Below are 19,211 nucleotides of genomic sequence, written 5' to 3'. Positions count from 1 at the left end.
ACAGACAGATCGCAGAAGTCATGTTAGAATATGGGGCTTTGGAGAAACATACGTCAGTGGGGGGTGGGGGGAGTATGGACAATACATGTCACCCAGCAAGACCATGGCTTCCAAGCCGCAAATGTCCCAGGAGGCTTGAGTTCCTTCTGCCCCTTTCCTCCGTGAACAGGGGTGGAGTCTGGCAGTACGACGCATCCACACGCGTGTCTCGGATCTGCTACTCCTTCTGTACCATGCCACCATGTTTTAAAAAATTCAAGTCAACACTTAAAAATCTGACTATATCCTATCAAAAAGCTCTGGAAAAATCTAGCAGACTTTGGCTCACGTTTCTGCTTGGAGCTGATTCGTGGCGCCCCCTCCAGACAGCAGGATGCAGGTCTGCACTGCTGGTTTCCACCCTCCCCTCTGGCTCCCACTCCCAGCCCTGGTGCATGGCAGACTGGGCCCCTTAAGGGGTACAGAGCCTGGAACGTTTCTGCCACGTGGGGTCCTAGCAAGGAAGGAGAACACTGGAGGGAAGGAGGATGGGGGGGGTGGGGTGTGTTTGGACCACTGGGGATGGCTCCGGAAAACTTCTGGAACATCACTAGCTGCGACAGCACGTAGCACACAGTTCCTGAGCTTTACAGACTGAAATTCAGAGCCCGCCCCACGCAGGACCCCCCCAACATTTGCCAGCACTTGTGCATGGCAATAGCAACAGTACCGTTCTCATCACCACTATTACTTCTATTATGCTGATGCATTAGATGGTCTCCAGACGCGAGAAGGTAATTGGCTCCCATCACCCCAAGCTGCGTTACTGGATACAATGTTCAAATAGCTTAAAAATAACAGCTAGCATCTGAGCCCGGTCGGTCCGTAATGGATTACAGAATGAACACAAGCTCACCTACTTCCATCAGCACCCTCCCCGATTCATTTGCAAACAGGACAGATAATTTAGTATCTGATTCAGATTAATTGCCACGTTTTCTTGGCTTCCTGCTCCCCAAAGGCCACTGTGGATTTGAACTCTGAAAAGTTACCCAGGTCACCCTCGAGGTGCAGACATTCCCAGAGGGAATCAAACTTGGCTCTTCTTGGAGCCTGACTTAGACTTTGCCCTGAGAAGAACCTTGTTCTCGGTCAAGTTCTTTGGGTCTGTTGTCCCTGACTTCGCCATCCAGTAGAAGAAGAACATGCGCTGCTCACTGTGCCTGTGGTTCAGGCGCCGGGCGAGGGACATGGGGGTCTCCCCCCTGGCATCTTTTTCATTGATGGAGGCTCCATAGTTCAGCAGGTGGTTGATACAGTCCAGACGGCCCATGGCTGCGGCCGCGTGCAGGGCTGTCCTGCCCATGGGGCTTCTGCTGAGACAGCTGGCCCCTGTAAAATAAGAGACCTGGCTGAGCGAGGCTCACCCTCCCGGCCAGGAGCCCCATCTCCTGTGGCATTCAAGAGGAGAAGCTCAGGAGGGGTGAGGCCATAACAAGGCGGCTTAGGAGAGTGAATAACGGCCCCCGCTTGACCCCATCAGGGAGCATCAGGGAGGAGGCATTGCTGCACTGTCCCAGTGGCCAGCACTGCCTTGCCTCCCATCTGCCCATGGCACGCTCCTGTTCAAACCCCATTTCTGGCATCCGCTACCCTTGGGGTCATTTTCTAGGTCGTTACTGCTCTGTCTCACCCTGCCACCCTCCCCACACCAAGCCCTTCCACCTCTCTGTCTATGCATGCTCCAATTATACCAGTCTTCTGTCTTTACGCACTAAAGACACCCTGTTCCCGCATCCTGCCCCAGGCCTTTGCACATGCTGTTCCCTCTGCTAATGGCCTGTTCCCCATTTCTGCCCCACCCCCCACCCCCGCCAGCCCTGGCTAACTCCATCCTTCTTTATCCTCCGTGCACTTCCTCAGGAAAGCCTTCCTTACCCCCTCCCATGAGTCCCGCTCCCCTGTATATGCTCAGCAGACATTCCACAGCTTCAGAACATGCCGTGCACGACTGACCATGGAATTAATTATTTGTAATAATTTGCTGACTTCCCTTCATAAACTCCATGAAGGCAGAAAACACACTTGTTTTGATCACTGCTGTTTTCATCCCCGGCACGTAGCGCGATGCCCGGAGAAGACAGGCGCTCGGGAAGTGACAGACGACCGGCAGCCTGACTCATGGACAGATTTCACTTCGATTGAATTCCTCACTGCCTCCCGCAGATGGATGGGCTAATGACAGGTGTCCAATACGGACTTGTTGAATTGAATCAAATTCTGGGTAACAAATATCATGACACAGAAAACAAGGCAATTCAATTACAAGCAGCTGACATTTCTGTAGCCAGTTTTTATGAGCTATGGCTGGACGGTGAGGTAACGTTTTAAATGGGTTCTCCGGACGCCCAGCCTCGGCCTCGGCACGGCTTTGCGGCGGCTGTGTGCAAAGGACAGAAAACTTTGCAAAGCTGGATGTAATGTTTTAACTGGGGCTTTCAAATACATCACAGTTCCATCAGAGTGAAAATGACTTTTTATGAGCTTAAAGGACTGCTGGTCTGTGAACAGCCCATATTTCATCCCACAACAGGCAGCGTGGAGGAAACCGTGGAGAAAGCGGCAAAATGGTCAGGAAAGCCTCTGCCCAGTCATCCTGCCTTGGCCTGGAGGATGCCGGCACCTTGCTCGCGGGAGGTGGGGGCAGGGGTGAAGACGAGGTGTGGAGAGCCAGGGTCAAGGCCACAGGCAGGAAAGGTTCAGATTGGAAAGCAAGTTGATAGGGGAGACCCTCGGATGAGGCCCCTTCTGGGCCTCAAACCCCTGACCAAACAGTACGTCACATGTTCTTCCTGTTCCCGAGGAAGCCAGCGGCCTGGGCCATCTGCGGCCATTGTCTATTGTTCTGGAATGGTCGGCACCTCAATCGGTGAGCCTCTTTTCCCAAAAATATCCTACGACCAGGGGAGATAAAGATAAAGCGTGCTTCGGCCGAGTCTCATGCAAGCCCTCACATTCAGAGACAATGCAGGCCAAGGCTGCTGTTTCTATCAACAGAGAGGGAGAGAGTGACACCCTGTCCTTGGGGCGGGGGCGGGGGACGGGGATGGAGACGAGATGAGAAGGGGGTTTGCGGCAAGGGTCTCCTGAAGGAAATCATTCAGAGCCGGCCTGCCAATGCTCCCCTCTCCCCCTCCAAGAGAGTGATGCTGGCTTGGGGCTAGACCCCTCAGACTGTGGCAGAAACCCAACCTCAGTTGGGGCAGGAACAACACAGGGAGTCCAGGAACATCCTCAGCGGCGCTCGAAGAGGCCGGGAGGCTCTTTGGGCTACTCCTGTGAATTAGTGTCCGGAAGTTTGATCTCTGACGACAGAATCTTCTTGAGACCCGGCCAGGAGAGAGGACAACCGCCTTTACTCAGCATGTCCTAAGACCCCTACAGACAGAGGCTCCCCAGTGGCCCACGGGACCATGATTGGTGGTTGACACAACTTGGGTCCAGGACGCCATTGCGGAAGGCCCTGGAAGACAAGCACTCTGTCCTCCCTACCCGCGGTAGACCCCAACTTGTGAACATACTCAGCCATCTCTCAAAATTACCATGTTCTAGAAGGTACTGCACGGCGTCCGAGTGGCCTCTGTGAGAGGTAACATACAAGGCCACGAACACTCTGTGAGCGATCCAGGCCTTCCGCTGCTTGTGCTCCAAACGCTGCGAATTTGCAGTTTGGTAAAGAGAATCTTCGTCGACACCGAGGCAGGAGAGCTGGGCAGAATAAAGGGGGTCCACACAGTGAGTCTGAGTTCTTTCAAAAGTGCAAGCTGCACCTGGCTGGTGGGGGCCGGGACCCTCCTGAGGGGAGGGTGGCTCGAAGGCCCAGGGAAGGCTCGGGATGGGAACAGAGAGTGGCGAGCCCTGACCGAGAAGCTGGAACACACCCAGCGGGGGACATTGTTGACCAAATTCTATACATGTCCAGGAAATACGCATTTACCATCGGGCAGGCTCGGGAGGCAGGAAGTTCTTCCTGTTGGTGTTTTGAAGAGAGAAAATAGCTTTTCTGGGTGTCCAGAGGAAGGTGGTTGTGGCCATTAAGGAAGACGCCAGACGACACGAAGTGGCCTCCCCAGGGGGAAATGCACTTCTCTGGAGACTGGATGAATTCTGGCCTTCCGATCTATTTTCGGGCCCATTGTCTCCACTAACTTTTGGAACACTCTGAACTCCACTCACGGATGAAAAATAGCCCCGTAACATAATCATCTCGTGGTGAAGCGAGGCCCTGAGCACGAGAGGAGGGCTGCGGACTCCGGCAGAGAGGAACTCCATCCCAGATGCAGGGCATCGGGGGTGGGGGCGGCAGTGGGGGGAGGCAGAGCCCCAGAGTGTGGGAGACAGGAGGGAATCCCCAGGTTCAGAGCAAGAGCCAGAAAACTGAGGCAGGACTCGAGTCCTCGGTAGCGGGGGTCATGGTCAGGGAAAGGCCGGGAGCAGGACAACCCCAGGGAAGGACCTGGAAGGGGACGCACCACGTCTGGGATGCCTCCTTCTAAGGCTCCCGCACACAGGCAGGGGGTTGCCGCCGTCAGTCTTGGCCCTGCCTCCCCAGAGACCACTCACCTCTCCCAGACCGGATCCCCGATCCCCACAACCCTCCTGCAGCCAGCGTTTCCTGACCCGTTTCCTGGCTGAAAGTAAACCCTGTCCTCATACGCTCATACCCTTTCATCCAAATGTACTTTCTAGAAAGAACACACACTTGCTTCCCTCAGTGGCCTCCCGCCGCCCGCTCCTCGCTTCTCTGTTGGGGAGACGGTCTGGTTTCCTCTTCCCTTCTCCCCGCTGCCCACCCCAGAGCTCAGCTGAGAGCCAAGCACAAGGTCTGGCAAAGGGCTGGCACCTGCCGTGTGTCGAGAAGTGCGTGATCTTTCCTCCTTAGGGGAGGGGCAGACCCCCACTCGGATTTTTGCCCCGTCACGTGCTCTGGACTGTGCATTTCCCAGTTACTCTGAGCTCTTCGCCCACTGTTAAATCAGGTTTTCAACTTTACAAAATATACGTGTGACTAGAAAATCCATTGCCCATTGCCCTCCTTCCTTTCTTTTCGGTGGGGATCAGGGGTCGGAGGGAGTGGGTTGTAAGGGAGCACCGTGAAACAGCAAACCCAAGAGTGAGTGGGAACTCTTGATACAGTGTCTGATCATTATGACATGTGGCCTCTTTTTCTCCTACTCTGGAACTGTTACTCGAAGATTCACATTCGAGACTGAATCCCACCCCACCCTGTACACACACACACACACACACACACACACACACACACACACACAGAGTTTACAGTTGCCCTGTGAAGTCTGATACCCATTTAGAGACACATGAGGGCACCTTACTGGGATCCCCTTCCACAGCCGCCAAAACCAGTTCCGTCCATCCATCATGGCGCCAGACACATAATGAAATAATTCCACCAGGAACAACATCATGGAACTGCAACGTAGTATCATCCATCCAAATTCCTACTGGGAATAATTTTTACTTTAAAAAAAATGGGTATTAAAGATAAACTATTACACTGGTTATCTTAAGAGATGATCTGACCTCGGGTATCACAAAGATCATCTGAAAGCCTTGAGCGCTAATCTCCTGTGATGAGCCCACGGGAGTCTGTTTGGGATCGTTAGTGCTTTTTAGAAACTTAATTTGCTCAACTCAAACAGAAGCCAGAACAAAACAAAACAAAACACGACAAAAAAAGGGCAACAGCTTCTAAAATTCTGTAATTATAACTCGTTCTATGGCAAAAAAAAAAAAAAAAAAAGAAAAGAAAAGAAAAGACACATGAGTCAGTAAAGTCTTTTTATGAGGCAAAGTCTATGAATAGGACCTCTCGAAGCGAACGTCACAGACGCAGCACAGCGGACCTACGTGCGCCAGACGTGAAACTAAAACACTAATCTCAGGTTAGTGTTGTCAGCCGTTGGCCGAAGATGTAACAATGGCAAAACTGTGCTGGGTCTTTCCAGGGTTTCTTTCCCACTTGGCACTACTGACGTTTTAGACTGGGTCGTTCTCTGGGGTGGGGGGCTGCCCTGGGCACGGCATCCCTGGCCTGTACCCAGCAGATGGCGGTGGTACCCTCACCCAGCGGTGGCCATCCAAAAGGTCTGCAGACATTGCCACATGGCCCCTAGGGGACAAAGTTGCCCACGTTGAGCATTTATGGTAATGGAAGAATTGTAAGGCTGCCATTCAGCATGATTTGGACTTGGGACGTTAGAACTCTGTTGGCTCACCACCCAGAACCACCCCTCCACTACTGGAGACGATGGGGTGAGTGGATCCACTCGCACTCCATATGCTCAGACCCTCTGGGAAAGACCGTCGGAGTGACAGACTGTAGGACTCGAGAACATTTTCCGCAAAGTTGTCTTTAGTTTGCCTTTTTAAATACACCGTTTCCTCACGCAGCCCCCTATAATCCTGCTTAAGAATAACATCATAATTTCTTTTTCTACAAGTGATGCCGCCATTACTCCAGGTAGAATTCACGAGTTGTTTGGATTCATGGCTGAGGGATTACTAAGTGCCCGGCCCCAGCACCTACAGGCTTTTAACCCTCATGACGAGCCGGGTTTGTCATCTCCGTTTCCCGGTGAGGCAGCTGAGGATCCCGCGGCCAGGAAATGGCAGCCCCAGGACCCTCCACCCAGACCCGCCTTCCCTCCAGCGCCACGCACGTGTCGCTCTCGGCTCCGCTGGCCCCCTTCGGTGCTTCTGAGAAACTTCGGATGGTGGATGAGAACAGGGAATAGCAATTAGCAAATTTGTTAATTAGGGTCTTATTTGTGGTTCTAACACAGAGGATAATCAGTAATTAGTCTTCAGCAAGACAACTTGACTTCCTAACAACTTTGAAAAAAAAAAAAAAAAAAACTGGGTAAAGCTGGGTTTCCCAAAGAAAGGCAAGAGTGCGATTCACACATGCTGAACAGCTCTTGGAGAAATCAGAGCACATTCTCTCTTTATAGGCCGCAGCAACTGCCTTTGGCTTACACAAATACTAATTATCACCAGCTAAATAAATTATTAGAGCTGACAACAGACATATAAGGTTGCCCCTCGTCCATGAATTTTGCTCACCCCTTTTAGATTTGTCTCTCACGGTTTTCACATACACGTTAGCTCATGTGAGCTTGCCCGACAACCTCTAGGTGGGTAAAGAGGCGTCAGCGGGTTATTTATAGGCAGGAACCCAAATTTTCTTTACTCAACGTAGTAGCACCTTCTTTCTTTCCTTTTTGTTTGCCGTTAACAGGAAGGGCTGCGGCCGCAGGAGAGGTCAAGCTTCTCGCAGTTACTAAGTGCTTGCTGAGTGAGAGGATTGTGACATCAGCACAAGTCACTGGGTGTCTTCCATTGCCTCTCAGCTCTCTCGAATTTATGGCTCAGCATAGCTCATCGGGGAAAATAAATTAGCAGAAGGGGTGCCAGACGTTTGTAGCTCAGGATCCATAATTTCCGAATTACTTGTTTTGGAACACTTATTGTCCTTCAGCAGCTCACCTCATCGTTATTAACGTGTTAAATAGAGACCAGGCTTGAGATACATACTTCTTTCCAGATAAAGCCCCCAAAATGCCCCAGAGCAGCATCCAAACACCCCTATAGCAAAATAAGGATGTCAACAGAAGGTGCTTAGCCTACACCAGAGCGAGCAAAGGAAGGTATTCTGGCCTTCAATGGACATTTTGAATTTCCCGAGTCATCCCCGTCTAGAGGGGGACCTGGCACTCCGAAGTCCAGAGCCCCGAGGCTCCGCGTTCCGGCTTAGGGAACTGAGCCCCGGAAGGGCAGTGTCTGTGGTAACGGAGAGCGGAGACAGGCTGATCTCAGATCTCTGCCTGTCTCCATCGCTTCCCGGCTCTGCATTACAGCCACAGTGTCTCTGCAAATCGCTCTCCACACCCTCTGGGCTGCAGCCCAGAGCTTTTTATACCTCCGTCTCCTTGAAGTATTTTTGCATTGATTTCAACCGGGTGGGGAGATGATGGAGCCCAGGGGCTTTGATCCTGTTCTCATATCCTAAATATTGTAGGGATCAGGACAGGGACAGCCAGGTCCTCAGGCTGAGGGATGTAGACTGCTGGACGGGAAGATGGGACTCTAGAGTCCTCACCCTCCACTGGGTGCCAACCACATGGGATCTGTCTGGATAGGGGGCCTCGGCGTCCTGATTTAGCCCCAGCGAGCTTTGGTGCTGGGTTCTGATTCCAATTGGGCTAGTTTTGAGCTCCTGACGTGGACAAGGACACAGCTTTAGATTCGGGGTTCTGATACAAACTGGGTTAGTGCCAGTATTTGGGGCTCAAATGTGGGTAGGGTTTGCTTTGAGATTTGGGGTCCTGATGAGGGCAGAGTTTGCTCTGGATGTGGGATTCTGATGAGGCAAGATTTGCTTTCTGTCTGGGGGTCCTGGTATAGGAAGGGTCTATTCTGGGATGTGGAGTCCTTGCATGGGCAGAACTTGTTTTGGGACTTGGGGTTCTAATGTAGCCCTGTATACTGTAGCCACCGAGGGTAAGGAATCGGAGAGGTCAGCCTTGGGAATTGTGGCGGCAGGGAATGCTCTGAAATTCGAGGTCCTGAGATGGGCAAGATTTGATCTAGAGCTTGGGGTTCTGGTGTGGATAAGACTGGCTGAGGGATTTGGGGTACAAATACAAGTAGAGCTTTCTTCAAGTTTTGGGGTCCTTATGGAGGCAAGGCTTACTTTGAACTCTGGCTTCCTTACATGGAGATGGTTGGCTTAAACATGGTTTGCATAAGATTTAGGGTTCAGATATGGGTATGTTTGGTGTGAGTTTTGGGGTCTTATTGTGGGCAGAGTTTGTCTCATGCTTCGGAGACCTTGTGAGGTTATTTTGGTTGGGATTAGTGCTCTGGGATGGTCATGGTGAGCTTGGGAAGTGGTTTCCAGGTGTGGGAAGAGTTCATTTTGGGTTCTGGCATCCTCATTTAGACAGAGATGGCCGATGGACTGGGGTTTGGGTGCACAAGTGACTAGTCAGACACTGGGGGCTCAGAATTGGGTTTGTTGGCTCTCGGATTTAGGGTCCTGCTCTGGATAGAATCTGCTTTGGGATTCAGGTTTCTGTTGCAAGCAGGGGTAGTCTGGGGTATTTATCTTGGGTCCCAAACATGGGTGTGGCTGGCACAAAGTTATGGGGCCCAGGGGTGGGCAATTTGTTTCAGGCATTAGCATCCTTCAGTGGACACGGTTGCTAGAAGATTCAGGGTTCTGAGGGTCGCATGGTTAGCCTGGGGATTTGGGGTCCAATCTTCGCCAAGTTCGTGTTTGGTTTAGAAGTCCCGAGTGGGCAGAATTCATGAGCTTTGGCATCCTCGCGTGGAAGCAGCTGCTGGAGGATCAGGGTCTGAGGTAGTCATGGTTAGTCTGGAGATTTGGGGTTGTCTTGGGCAGGTATGTTCTGGGTTTGGGGGTCCTGAGGTGAGCAGTGCCTGTTTCAGAGTGTCCTCTCATGAACATAGTTGCCGGAGAATCTGGGATCCTGGGATAGTCATTTGGGGTTTAGTCCTAGGTAGGTGTGCTCTGGGCTTGGGGGCCCTGAAGTGGGCATGGTTTGCTCTGAGCTTCAGTGTCCCTGTGTAGACCCGTCAGCCAGAGGATCTGAGGTTCTGAGGTAGTTGTAGTTATGCTGGAGATTTGGGGTTCAGTCTTGGGCACAGTTTGCTTCAGGCTTTGGCATCCTTGTGTGGACATAGCTGGCTGGAGGACTGTGGGGAGCGGTTATGAGTCCAACATGGGTATCTGGAGGTCTGCGTTGAGTTTGGGGTTCTGACGGGAGAAGGTTTGCCCTAGATTGTAGGGTCCCACTGAGGACAGGCTTTGTTTCAGGTTTCCGGTCTTGTGTGGACCCTGTGGGCTTTGGGATCTGGGTCCCTGATGAAGACGCTGGCAGCTGAAGGGCCGGAGGGGTCTTGCTGAGGGGGCAGCGCCTTTGTGGAGATTTGGGGTCGGAAACACCGCCAGGATCTGCTCAGGGTCGGCGGGTCTGACTAGCCAGCTTGCTTTGGGAGGAGAGTCCTGACTCAGCCGGATTTGTTTGTGGATTAAGGTCTTGCTGTGGACAGGGTCTGCCTTTAGATGTGAGGTCTAACCTGAACCCGATTTGTCAAGATTGGGAAGTCCTTGTGCGGCCAGGCTGGCTTTCCTATCTGGGGGCTTCCAGGGGGCGGGGTGGGGTTTGTTCTGACACCTGGGAGTGGGGGTGGGGGAGTCCTCACGCGGGCAGGCGTCCCTTCAGGGGCCGCAGGGTCAGAAGGAGACCCGGCGCCCCGGCGGAGGCCGTACACGTGGCGAGGGCAGGGGGTGGGCAGGGTCACCTTGGTCCAGGTACTGGAGCCGCTGCAGGTCCAAGGGGATGCCGGCGGTGAGGTCCAGCTCCTCCTTGAGCTCCCGCACCGTCATGTCGCTGCGGCAGTTTGTCACTTGGAACATCTCCCCGGTCTCCTCCAGCAGCACTCGCATGACGAAGGCTTCTGGGGAGGCGTCTGGGGCCAAGTTGAGCGCCGGGCTCTCGGCCTCCGGAGCCGCGACGCCGCTCTGGCGTGGGGAGCGGGCCCGGGGCTGCGCGGGGAGGGGCCGCGGTCCCGCCCCCCGCCCGCCCCGCCCGCCCCGCCCGCCCCGCCGGCCGGCCACGGGGTCCGAGCCCAGGGCGCCCCCCGGCGGCTCCCCCGCCCGTGCTCCGCCGCCCGCAGCGCCTGCCCGCTGCATGCCCTCCTCCCCCGTCTCCTGCCCCCCCCCCCCCCCGCCCCACGGGCCCCCCCCCCCCCCCGCCCCCGACCACCCGCGTCACCGCCCCCCCCCCCCCGCCCCGCGCGGGACAGAGCCCGGCGGACCGCCCTGGGGTCCCGGATGGCCCGATGGCCTGGGGCTTGGAGGCGCAGCGACCTGAGGCCAGGTCACTCACTGCCCTGTCACAGGTGACCTCACTCCAGGTCACAGGCCGCCGTGGCCGTTCGCAATAGTCTGCGTAACTCAGGGCCCAGGGCCTGGAGTGGAAACGCCCTAAGTCCTCCCGGCGCGCCTCGTCTACAGGGGTCGGGCTGGTCTACAGCGGCGCTCAGCAGCCCTATTCTGGCACGAGTGGAAAACCCCACGGAGCCGGGCCGGCGCTCCGGCCGCTCCGGAAGCGGGAGCCGGGCCTTCGTGAGGGTCTGCAGAGCCGCATGAACACCCATCAGTTCTGAAAATGCTCTCGAATTCTCGGAGGGAGAAAGCTGCTGGTGAAAACTCTAGCAGAGAGGAAGCATCCACTCGGCGCGGGGCTGGGACGGCTACCCTGTGAAGATGCCTTTCAAGGGAGCTCCATCTGCGAGAAACCCACCTCGTGGTTTTCCACTGATTCACCCAAGAGGAGGCCGAGTGTTCAAGTACACAGGAAGCTTACGTGTGATGATCAAATCGCAAACACTCAGCGCCCCACACCTAGGAACGATTCACGCACAGAGCTGAAGTGATGGGGGAAGGAGCACAGGAGAAAGGAAGGCAAGGAGGGGAGCTGAACGACCTCAGAAAAATCTCAGCTGTTACAAAACATGAATAAAACGTGAGCCTTAAACATACTTCTTGCAGAGAAATTACAGTCATTTAAAAAAAAAAAAGTTGCATTGGAAAGGCATTCATATTAAGTTATAGACCATTTTTAGTAAACTCAACTTTTTTTTAAGGTTGGATTATTTACCAAAGAGTCTACAAATCTCTACAAGCACATCTGTTTCAGCAAATTCTATGCTTCGCAACACAAACTGAGATGGTTTGTTTTTCCTTAGTGGAAAGCGAAGCTCTGCACAGAATACAAAATCCCAGGTAATAATTGTACTTGCTGTCTGGTCAACAGATTTTAACAATCTGACAACCTCGATCTGTAAACAATAAAAAAAAAAAAAAAGGCTAAAATGTATCTGTCACTGAAGTGAAAACAGTATCTCCTTCTATTTACTTTAGGCAAATACTGAACACAAGACGGACTGACTGATTTTTGTTTCTCTTAATACGTAGCCTCCACGGTTTATAAGCTCACGCTCTGCTGGGGCTGCCCAAATGCCACCCTGGGTTACAATTTGAAATTCTCACACATGTACCTTATTTTCTTTGGCACGGTATAGATTCCTTCCTTTCTTTTTAAAGAATCAGCTCAGTGGAACTTGGGGGAGGGGGACAATATCCTGTATACCAGGAAATTCAATATATAGTTCCAGAAATTTTATTTTTAAGAAAAGGGAGAAAGAAAAGAAGTACAAGAAAAAGATCCAAGGAAAGAACGGCAATAGCAACGTGCCCTTTGCAGCCAGCTCTTGAACCCCAAATGGGCCACTCCTTCCTTCCTTTGTGCCTGCTTTCAAGATTAAAAATAGAAGAAAAATAACATGAGCCTACACATTATACAGAATTTAATGAAACGTTTATAGAATCTCAAGTTATTCATGAAAACCGTTTAAGTTCTAGAGCATCTTGGTCTAAATTTTAGAAGAATGAAATCTGAAGCGCCATAATTTAACCCCCAAATCCCTGGCAAGTGTGCGGACTGATCGGGACTGCGGGTTCCTAGTCTCCGCTAAAGATCCTGAAGCATCAGCTGTAAAGTCAATATCCCGCATCTCAATGATCAATTTCCCTCCCACATTCTTAAACGTAGGATAATAAATCCATGTAAGAATGAAAAATCTTTCTTTCTGCCTCTGTCAAAGGCCCGTACGGATCTTTACGGATAGTCACTGCAAGAAGGGGAGGGATAAGTGCCTGAGGAAAAGTTCCAAGTACAGTTTACACAAAAGTACAATATTAGAAAGGCTGCCATAAATCATTCTTCAGCAGATTGCCTTAACTATCACATTTTTCAAAAGTAAACTAATTGGGCTATATTTGCAGCAACTCCAAGTGGAGCATAAATTTAAATGATGTATTTGTTCTGTTCACTGATAGGAGGCTGATATTATGTTAGTATATTTTCTTCCTGTCAAGAGTTATTTACATATGTACATTATTTGTTAAAAATAAAATGTAACACCATAAACTGTATTTTACAGGAAAGCATGAGGGAAGCCAAATATGCAAGTCTCTGGAAGACTTAAAAGCTTCTAATAAACTACTTTATTTTGGGAGGACGGGGCTTTAAATCATCGTCAGTCTGTCATGGAAAAGGCGATCTGGACCCCCGTGCCCAGCTGCCACCTGGTCCTACAACCGGGTCGCAGGCTTCCAGGTCAGCAGCCAGGGGCGCAGAGGGTGGTGCCCGTCCCCGGGGCAGTCCCTGGGGCTGCGCATGGGAAAGAGGTCATTTGAGTGCCTGTCCTCAAAGTTTCAGAGCTCTTTCCTCCCTCGGAAGGTATGACACGGTGAGACCCCTGACAAGCGGGGGCGAGAGGTCTGCGCCCACGTGCGGTGGGCCCGGGGTGCGCGGGAGCCCAGGGCGGTTAACTCCGTTCCTCCAGCAGGGGCGCGTCTGCGGTGCCCCGACGCTTGGGTTCGAGGGTGGCAAAAAAGGACACATCCGGGTCCCGGTCGGACTGCAGGGCCAGGACGGTCTCCTCAACGACTTGAAGATGAGGGTTACCGGCATTTCTCAAGTACGCTGGAGAGAGAACACAGGAGTTTGGCTCACATGCCCGTGCCCCGTGCTCCCAAACATACCTGAGTGCTGGGGGTTCTGCCAACCACACCTCAGGACAAGGAAGCACTTGCATAGCATAACCGGACACATGAGGCCTTCACAGTGATACCACGATGACTTTCGTCACAATAACTTCCTAAATTTCAAAGATGGACTCCCGAGAGCCGGTATGCGTATTTTTCAAGTTATAATTTAAAAACTTGCCACGTCATCTTTCCTTTCCTCCACTAGGCAAGAACTGCACGTGCGCGGAGGGCAGGAAGGGGCGCGGGGGGTCGGCGGGGTGCGAAGCGGGGACGGGCTGGACGCGGTGGGCTCCGCGCACGCAGTAGGCGCCACTGCGCCGGCTGAGGGACACAGTCTCCCAATCCGTCCTGTTCGGGACACGGTGATCGCTTCCAGACCTCCCGGGAAGTAAGGCTGACGTTTGCTGCCATTCATGCTCTCTGCATCGTTAACATTTACAAAACTCTTCCCCATTTCTGGAAGACTGTGTGAAATTCTGCATTTTAGCGTGAAGCTCGTTAAATGTGAAAACTCAACCATTTTATAAATAACAAACTATTCTGCATCAACGTTAATACATGGATTCATACAGGAAAGTCTGAAGCGTGCGTGCAATTTCCTAGAGAGGAAGTCTGGCAGTGCCCTGCCTGGTGAGCCTTAAGATGTGTGAGTGCGGAGAAACGGTCCACATACCCTTTCCCAGCAGCGTCTGCCGCAGAGCTTTGGCCAGCAGAACCCTCACGTTCGGCACCGGATCAGAGGCAAGGCTCAGGAGGCTGGGGAGCAAGTGTTCGACAAACTGCCCCACGGGGATGCACTCCTCGTCCGCCGCCGCCTGCCACGACAGCCACAGCCGCGGAATCGACACTTTTCCACGGTGGTCAGCAGGTTTCTTCAAAAACATACCCTTCCACGATTCCAAAGAAGTAATTTCGGGATCTGCGGGTCTGAGGAGTCTGTGTGTGTGTGTGTGTGTGTGTGTGTGTCCCCAAATCTTAAAATCTCAACCACTGAATTTGGTTAGAAACACAGTTAACAATTTCTAATTCCTTACCAAAGACTGGGTTCTAGGTGGTGTGAAATCTGATGAAAAAATAAAGGCTTCGGAGTCAGACAGGCCTAGCTTCAAAACTAAATTGGTCACTTACTGGCTTCATGGCCTGGAGTAAGCGGCTTCACCTGTCTGGGCCTCGGTTTCCCCATCTACATGAGGGGGACATGGTGGGGACGGCAGAACATTTTGCAAAGAATCTAGCAAAGCACCCACCAATGAAGGCTGAGAGCCCTCCCCTCTGCTAGTCACCAGAACTCGGGTGCCAGGCCTGTCTAGGGCCACCCGACCCCAGATTCCAGTGGGGGCCCGGCCCTCTCTGTGACCCCCTGACAAACACCGTGTCTGTGAGGACAAGCAGCATCTGCACCCTGCCACCCTGACAGAACCCTGCGTCTCACTGCGGGCCATGGAAGCCAGAATGAGCCTAGTTTTACAGGGCAGGGAACTGGGGTCCCGTGAGGTGCCACCCACAGGCCGCCTGGTCCGTGAGCACCAGCGGGGGCCGAGTCCCAGCCAGGCCTGTGGATTCGAAGTCCTGCAGACCTTCCCACCACAGGGTGACAAGAGCACCAGGTGTTCACGAATGGTTTCTCAGAAGTTGAGGCCACGCAGAGGTAGCGGCTCGTCCCCTCTACAGCACAGACCCTCGCCAGCCCCCAGGTCAGGCTCTCTCCCCAGAGCGCACAGAAATAACCATCAAGTGACCCCCCTCTCTCCTTTGGTCTGTCTCATATCGTGGGTTTTCTAAATCCTTAATAATTCGTGAAAGTGCATACACTCTCCTTTTTCCTGAAGAAAATTAGTGGGTATTTTTTTCCTTTTGTCTCATCATGGATTTTCTAAATCTCAGATCAAGAATTAAAAAACAAAAGCAAAGATATCTCATTTACCCCTTTCTCCACAAAATGACTGGATTGGCGTCTTCCTTACAGAAGTCTGTGATGGGAGGCCTGTGGTCTGGGAATTTGGCATTTCACTTGGCCACCCACTGCCGGTTCAAAGCAGAGGGCCAAAATACCCTGTGATGCCCCGCCAGCCAGACAGGGGGCCCCTGTGAGTCCTTTGGTGGGGGAAGAGGGTGTGAGGGTCAGCTAGAGTCCAGTAACAGCTTTACTGTCATATTGGCAAAGCTGGGTGATGGGTTCATGGGGAGTCCATGCTGTTCCTCCCACCTTTGTACATGCTTGAAAATGTGCATGGGGAAAAAGTTAAAAGTTTTTAAATAACACGTTAGCAGAAAAAAAATCCTAGCTTTACACTTGCTGTGCACTCTTGATCAAGTTACTTAACCTCTCTGGGCTTCAACTGCTTCACCCGAAACACCTGGTCTGAAAGTACATGGGTGTGACGTGTTTGATCCATGGCCGATCTTACCACTGAGGACCAGGTGTGTGATGAGCTACCTGGCATACGGAGGAGTCCAAGAAATGGCAGCCATCAGCCCCAGCAAAACTGAACCTGCCCCATTTCCAGGACACTAAGTGGAGAGGGTGACGTGAGGTGCTGGACAGGCTGACATGAACTTCTAGAGGGATTCAGTAGCTCTGCCCTACTGCTCCGCTCCTGGCCCCGCCTTCCCTCCCAGGCAGCCGGCTGAGGGCTGGTGCCGGGATGACCATGGCCCTGGACCAGGCACAGCAGATGCGGGGCTCTGGGCCTCGGCCTCACCTCACCAGATGGACGGTGCCGGCAGAGCAGGAGCTTCTAGAACATGCCCGGCACACAGGAACCATTCAGCCAGCATCTACAGGACGAACGCACAGACGGGTTGGGTAACCCTGGGCCAATCACTGCCTGACTGGGCCGATCACAGTCTCCCAGGAGATAAAGGGGTTCGGTCCACTGGTCCCCAAATTCCCAGCTGGTTTTTCAGGGCTGGGATTGTGTGTCTGGTGCATCTGGTATCAGTCCACAGCAACATAAGGCCAGGGGAGACTCCCCCCAGGCAGTGCTAACCTGACAAATGAAAGCGAAAGCTTGCCTTCCCACCCACTTCGCGCAGTGCCGGAACCTGACGACGAGCTCACTGATGAAACTCAACCCCAGTGCGCTCTCACTGTGGGAGGAAAACTTCTGTAAAATGGCCACAACCTGTGGGAAATATCAGAAGAGCACATTTAAAACGCCCTCCATTTGAGTCATGAATCCTACTCAACACAGAAACCAGACATGTTTATGCACATTTAAAATGAATTTATAAGCAAGGGAGAAAGTTAATTTTTGTCACGGTCATCATTAGAACACAGAGGGGAAAGGATGTTAAAGTACATGGCAATGCACATACGCACACTCAGCCACGTGAAACCCTTCTTAGAAATAAAATTTAAAAAGGGCCCAGCATTAGAAAAACACATTCTTAATCCTAAGATTCCGAATTTTAGAAAATGGCCCCTTGCATAATAACTAAATCATTACCTTTCAGAACATGTCATTTTTGTAAAATTGTAATAGCATCAGAGTACCTTAGTAAAATGGAATTTTCAAGTGACAACCCCGCCCCCCACAGTATTCAGCTGGTGTGAGCCCACGTAAGACAGAACCAGCTCTCTACGTTGGAGCTCTTGCCCACTGACTGCTTTTCTACAAAGCCATGCTGTTGAGTCAAGCCCAGTCTGAGTTTAAAGGGAACACTGAGCCATGATTTGAAGGGTTTCTCATGTAAAATGATTTATCTTTAATTTCTATCACTGAAGCATACAGCTTAAGAAAAAAAAAAAACTAGGCTATGTATTGATAAAACTGTAATACAGTTTACTAATTTCAAAATTTAAAGGCTGGTTTCCTAGGTATCCAGAGAAACCAAGGGCAGAAAACAAAGAAGTTAAAATGGAAGGAATAAATATTCCTACTTCCAAAAATCACAAACAAAAAAGCCATGATTCCTTACTAGTTTGAAGGAGATCCACCGAACTTCAGAAACTTTATCTGCACACAACTTTAAGGCAATATGCATTAAGTAATCATGAACGTCATTGGGATTATAGAGCTCCAAAATGAGTATCAGCTGTCTGAAATTTAATAAATAAATAAATAAATATTATTGGGGGTACAAAAAACAAAAACAAAACAAAAAACAACCTCCTTACTAATTTCTCTTTATTCTCATCTCGTCTTACAGGGAAAGTCAGCCAGGCTGGGAGATAAGGCAAGAGAAGACCCAGCACGGCTTTCCGTCGGTGAAATGCCAAAAGCAGAAGCTGAGTGAAATGCCATGCAAAGAAAAGTGGAAAAAAAAAAAAATCTTCATTCCTCATCTCGCACTCAAACAAATCAAACAAGGAGGAAATAAATCACACTTTGTAAAACAGAGGCCGAGGAATTTGTGAGCAGGGATAATATTTCACCGTGAGGTTATCGGCTGGAAAGCACATAAAACTTGGCAGATCAGATAAGGTAAAAATAGGCAGCGCTGGAGTTCCCAGAGACCGGGCACGCAGACCACGGCGGCCGAGCTCCCGCCGGTCCCTGGCCCCGACCCGGCCCCGGCCCGGCCCCGGCGGCGGGCTGCCCCGCGCGAGCCTGCGCTCCCACGCGCGGACGGTCCGCTTGCGGAGAACCGCGCGCCGGCCCCGCGCCCGGGGAGCGCCCGCCGCCGCGGCTTCCACTGTCTGTAAACCGGGACGCGGGAGCGGGAGGAAAATAAATGGCATCACCTCCACGCTGGCAACGAAAGGAAATGAAAAAGAGATTGGAAGGAAGTTAGAACCAGAAACCAGGAGTGCCGGTGAATACTTTCATATCGAAAAGCTCTGTTTTCAGAAAAATGATAGCAATATCACGGGCAGGGGGAGCCCGGAATTCATATCAGCGGGTCCGGCTTCAATAACCACGGCCGAGATGGAAGATAGCCAGAGCTCCGAGATAACGCTGTCGGCGGCGCGAGCCCTGCCGGCCCGCCCGGCCCGGCCCCGGCCCCGGCCCCGGGCCCCGGCCCCGGCCCCGGGCCCCTGCCCCCGGCCCCCGGGAAGCGGGTCAGCCCGGCCCCCGTCCCTTGGTCGCGATCCCCGCCCCGAGGAAGCGGGTCAGTCGGGCCCGGCCCCCAACCCCCGGCCGCCACCCCCCGCCCCCACCGCCCGCCCCGGGGAAGCGGGTCGCCGGGCCGGAGACGGACCTGGCCGAGTTCCCGCGGACGGCCGCTAGAGGGCGCGAGGCTTTCATGGAAAACAGGGGCCTGTTTTTGTCTCCGATGTAAGCTGGGAACACGGCATAATGACTAAAAACTCAATCTCTCAAATTAAGCATAATGATTAAAGATCACAGCAAAGAGAAAATCTTTTAGTTTGCCCCTGGCATCGGCCAAATCATATCCTGAATAGCTGCAAAAGCTTGATGGATTTCTACAGCAAAGACAATGATTGGAGAGATTTCCAGTGGAGGGTAAGAAAATGAAAACTGAAGCTGGGGGGATACAGCCTGGGCAAGGGGCAAATGGCCACCCGGCCACCCACCACGGCCACCAAACCCGCTGGGCACTT

General features: G+C 52.3%; 2 protein-coding genes across 2 annotated transcripts in view; both read right to left on the bottom strand.

The window, feature by feature from the left end:
* Nucleotides 1-1,069: 1,069 nt before the first annotated feature.
* Nucleotides 1,070-10,531, bottom strand: LOC111141344 (ankyrin repeat domain 60). The gene is made up of 5 exons (XM_022493819.1): nt 10,387-10,531; nt 5,368-5,498; nt 3,977-4,042; nt 3,582-3,747; nt 1,070-1,371 (listed from the first exon to the last, which is right to left on the bottom strand). The coding sequence occupies exons 1-5, from the start codon at nt 10,529-10,531 to the stop codon at nt 1,070-1,072; spliced, it is 810 nt and encodes a 269-aa protein (XP_022349527.1).
* A 3,038-nt stretch (nt 10,532-13,569) lies between these two features.
* Nucleotides 13,570-19,211, bottom strand: part of LOC111141428 (serine/threonine-protein phosphatase 4 regulatory subunit 1-like) — a 51,550-nt gene continuing 45,908 nt past the window's right edge. The window contains exons 15-17 of the mRNA XM_022493973.1: nt 17,624-17,744; nt 16,693-16,827; nt 13,570-14,517 (exon numbers count right to left, since the gene is read on the bottom strand). Of these exons, the coding sequence (XP_022349681.1) occupies nt 14,302-14,517; nt 16,693-16,827; nt 17,624-17,744 (472 nt within the window). The 3' untranslated portion in view covers nt 13,570-14,301. The remainder of the gene's footprint in view (nt 14,518-16,692; nt 16,828-17,623; nt 17,745-19,211) is intronic.

The sequence above is a fragment of the Enhydra lutris genome, unplaced genomic scaffold (genome assembly GCF_002288905.1).
Source record: "Enhydra lutris kenyoni isolate GAN:26980312 unplaced genomic scaffold, ASM228890v2 scaffoldscaffold6, whole genome shotgun sequence".
NCBI classification, from domain to species: Eukaryota; Metazoa; Chordata; class Mammalia; order Carnivora; family Mustelidae; genus Enhydra; species Enhydra lutris.
This window is presented reverse-complemented; position numbering and strand designations above follow the sequence as displayed.

Excerpts from the sequence above, each read along its gene's own strand:
- LOC111141344 (XM_022493819.1), bottom strand. The coding sequence starts at position 10,531 with ATGCGAGTGCTGCTGGAGGAGACCGGGGAGATGTTCCAAGTGACAAAC. Across the intron at positions 4,043-5,367 it reads TGGAAGGGGATCCCAGTAAG|AAAAGCTATTTTCTCTCTTC; the intron begins GTGCCCTCATGT and ends CTGGACACCCAG. Across the intron at positions 1,372-3,581 it reads GCAGTACCTTCTAGAACATG|GGGCCAGCTGTCTCAGCAGA; the intron begins GTAATTTTGAGA and ends CTTATTTTACAG.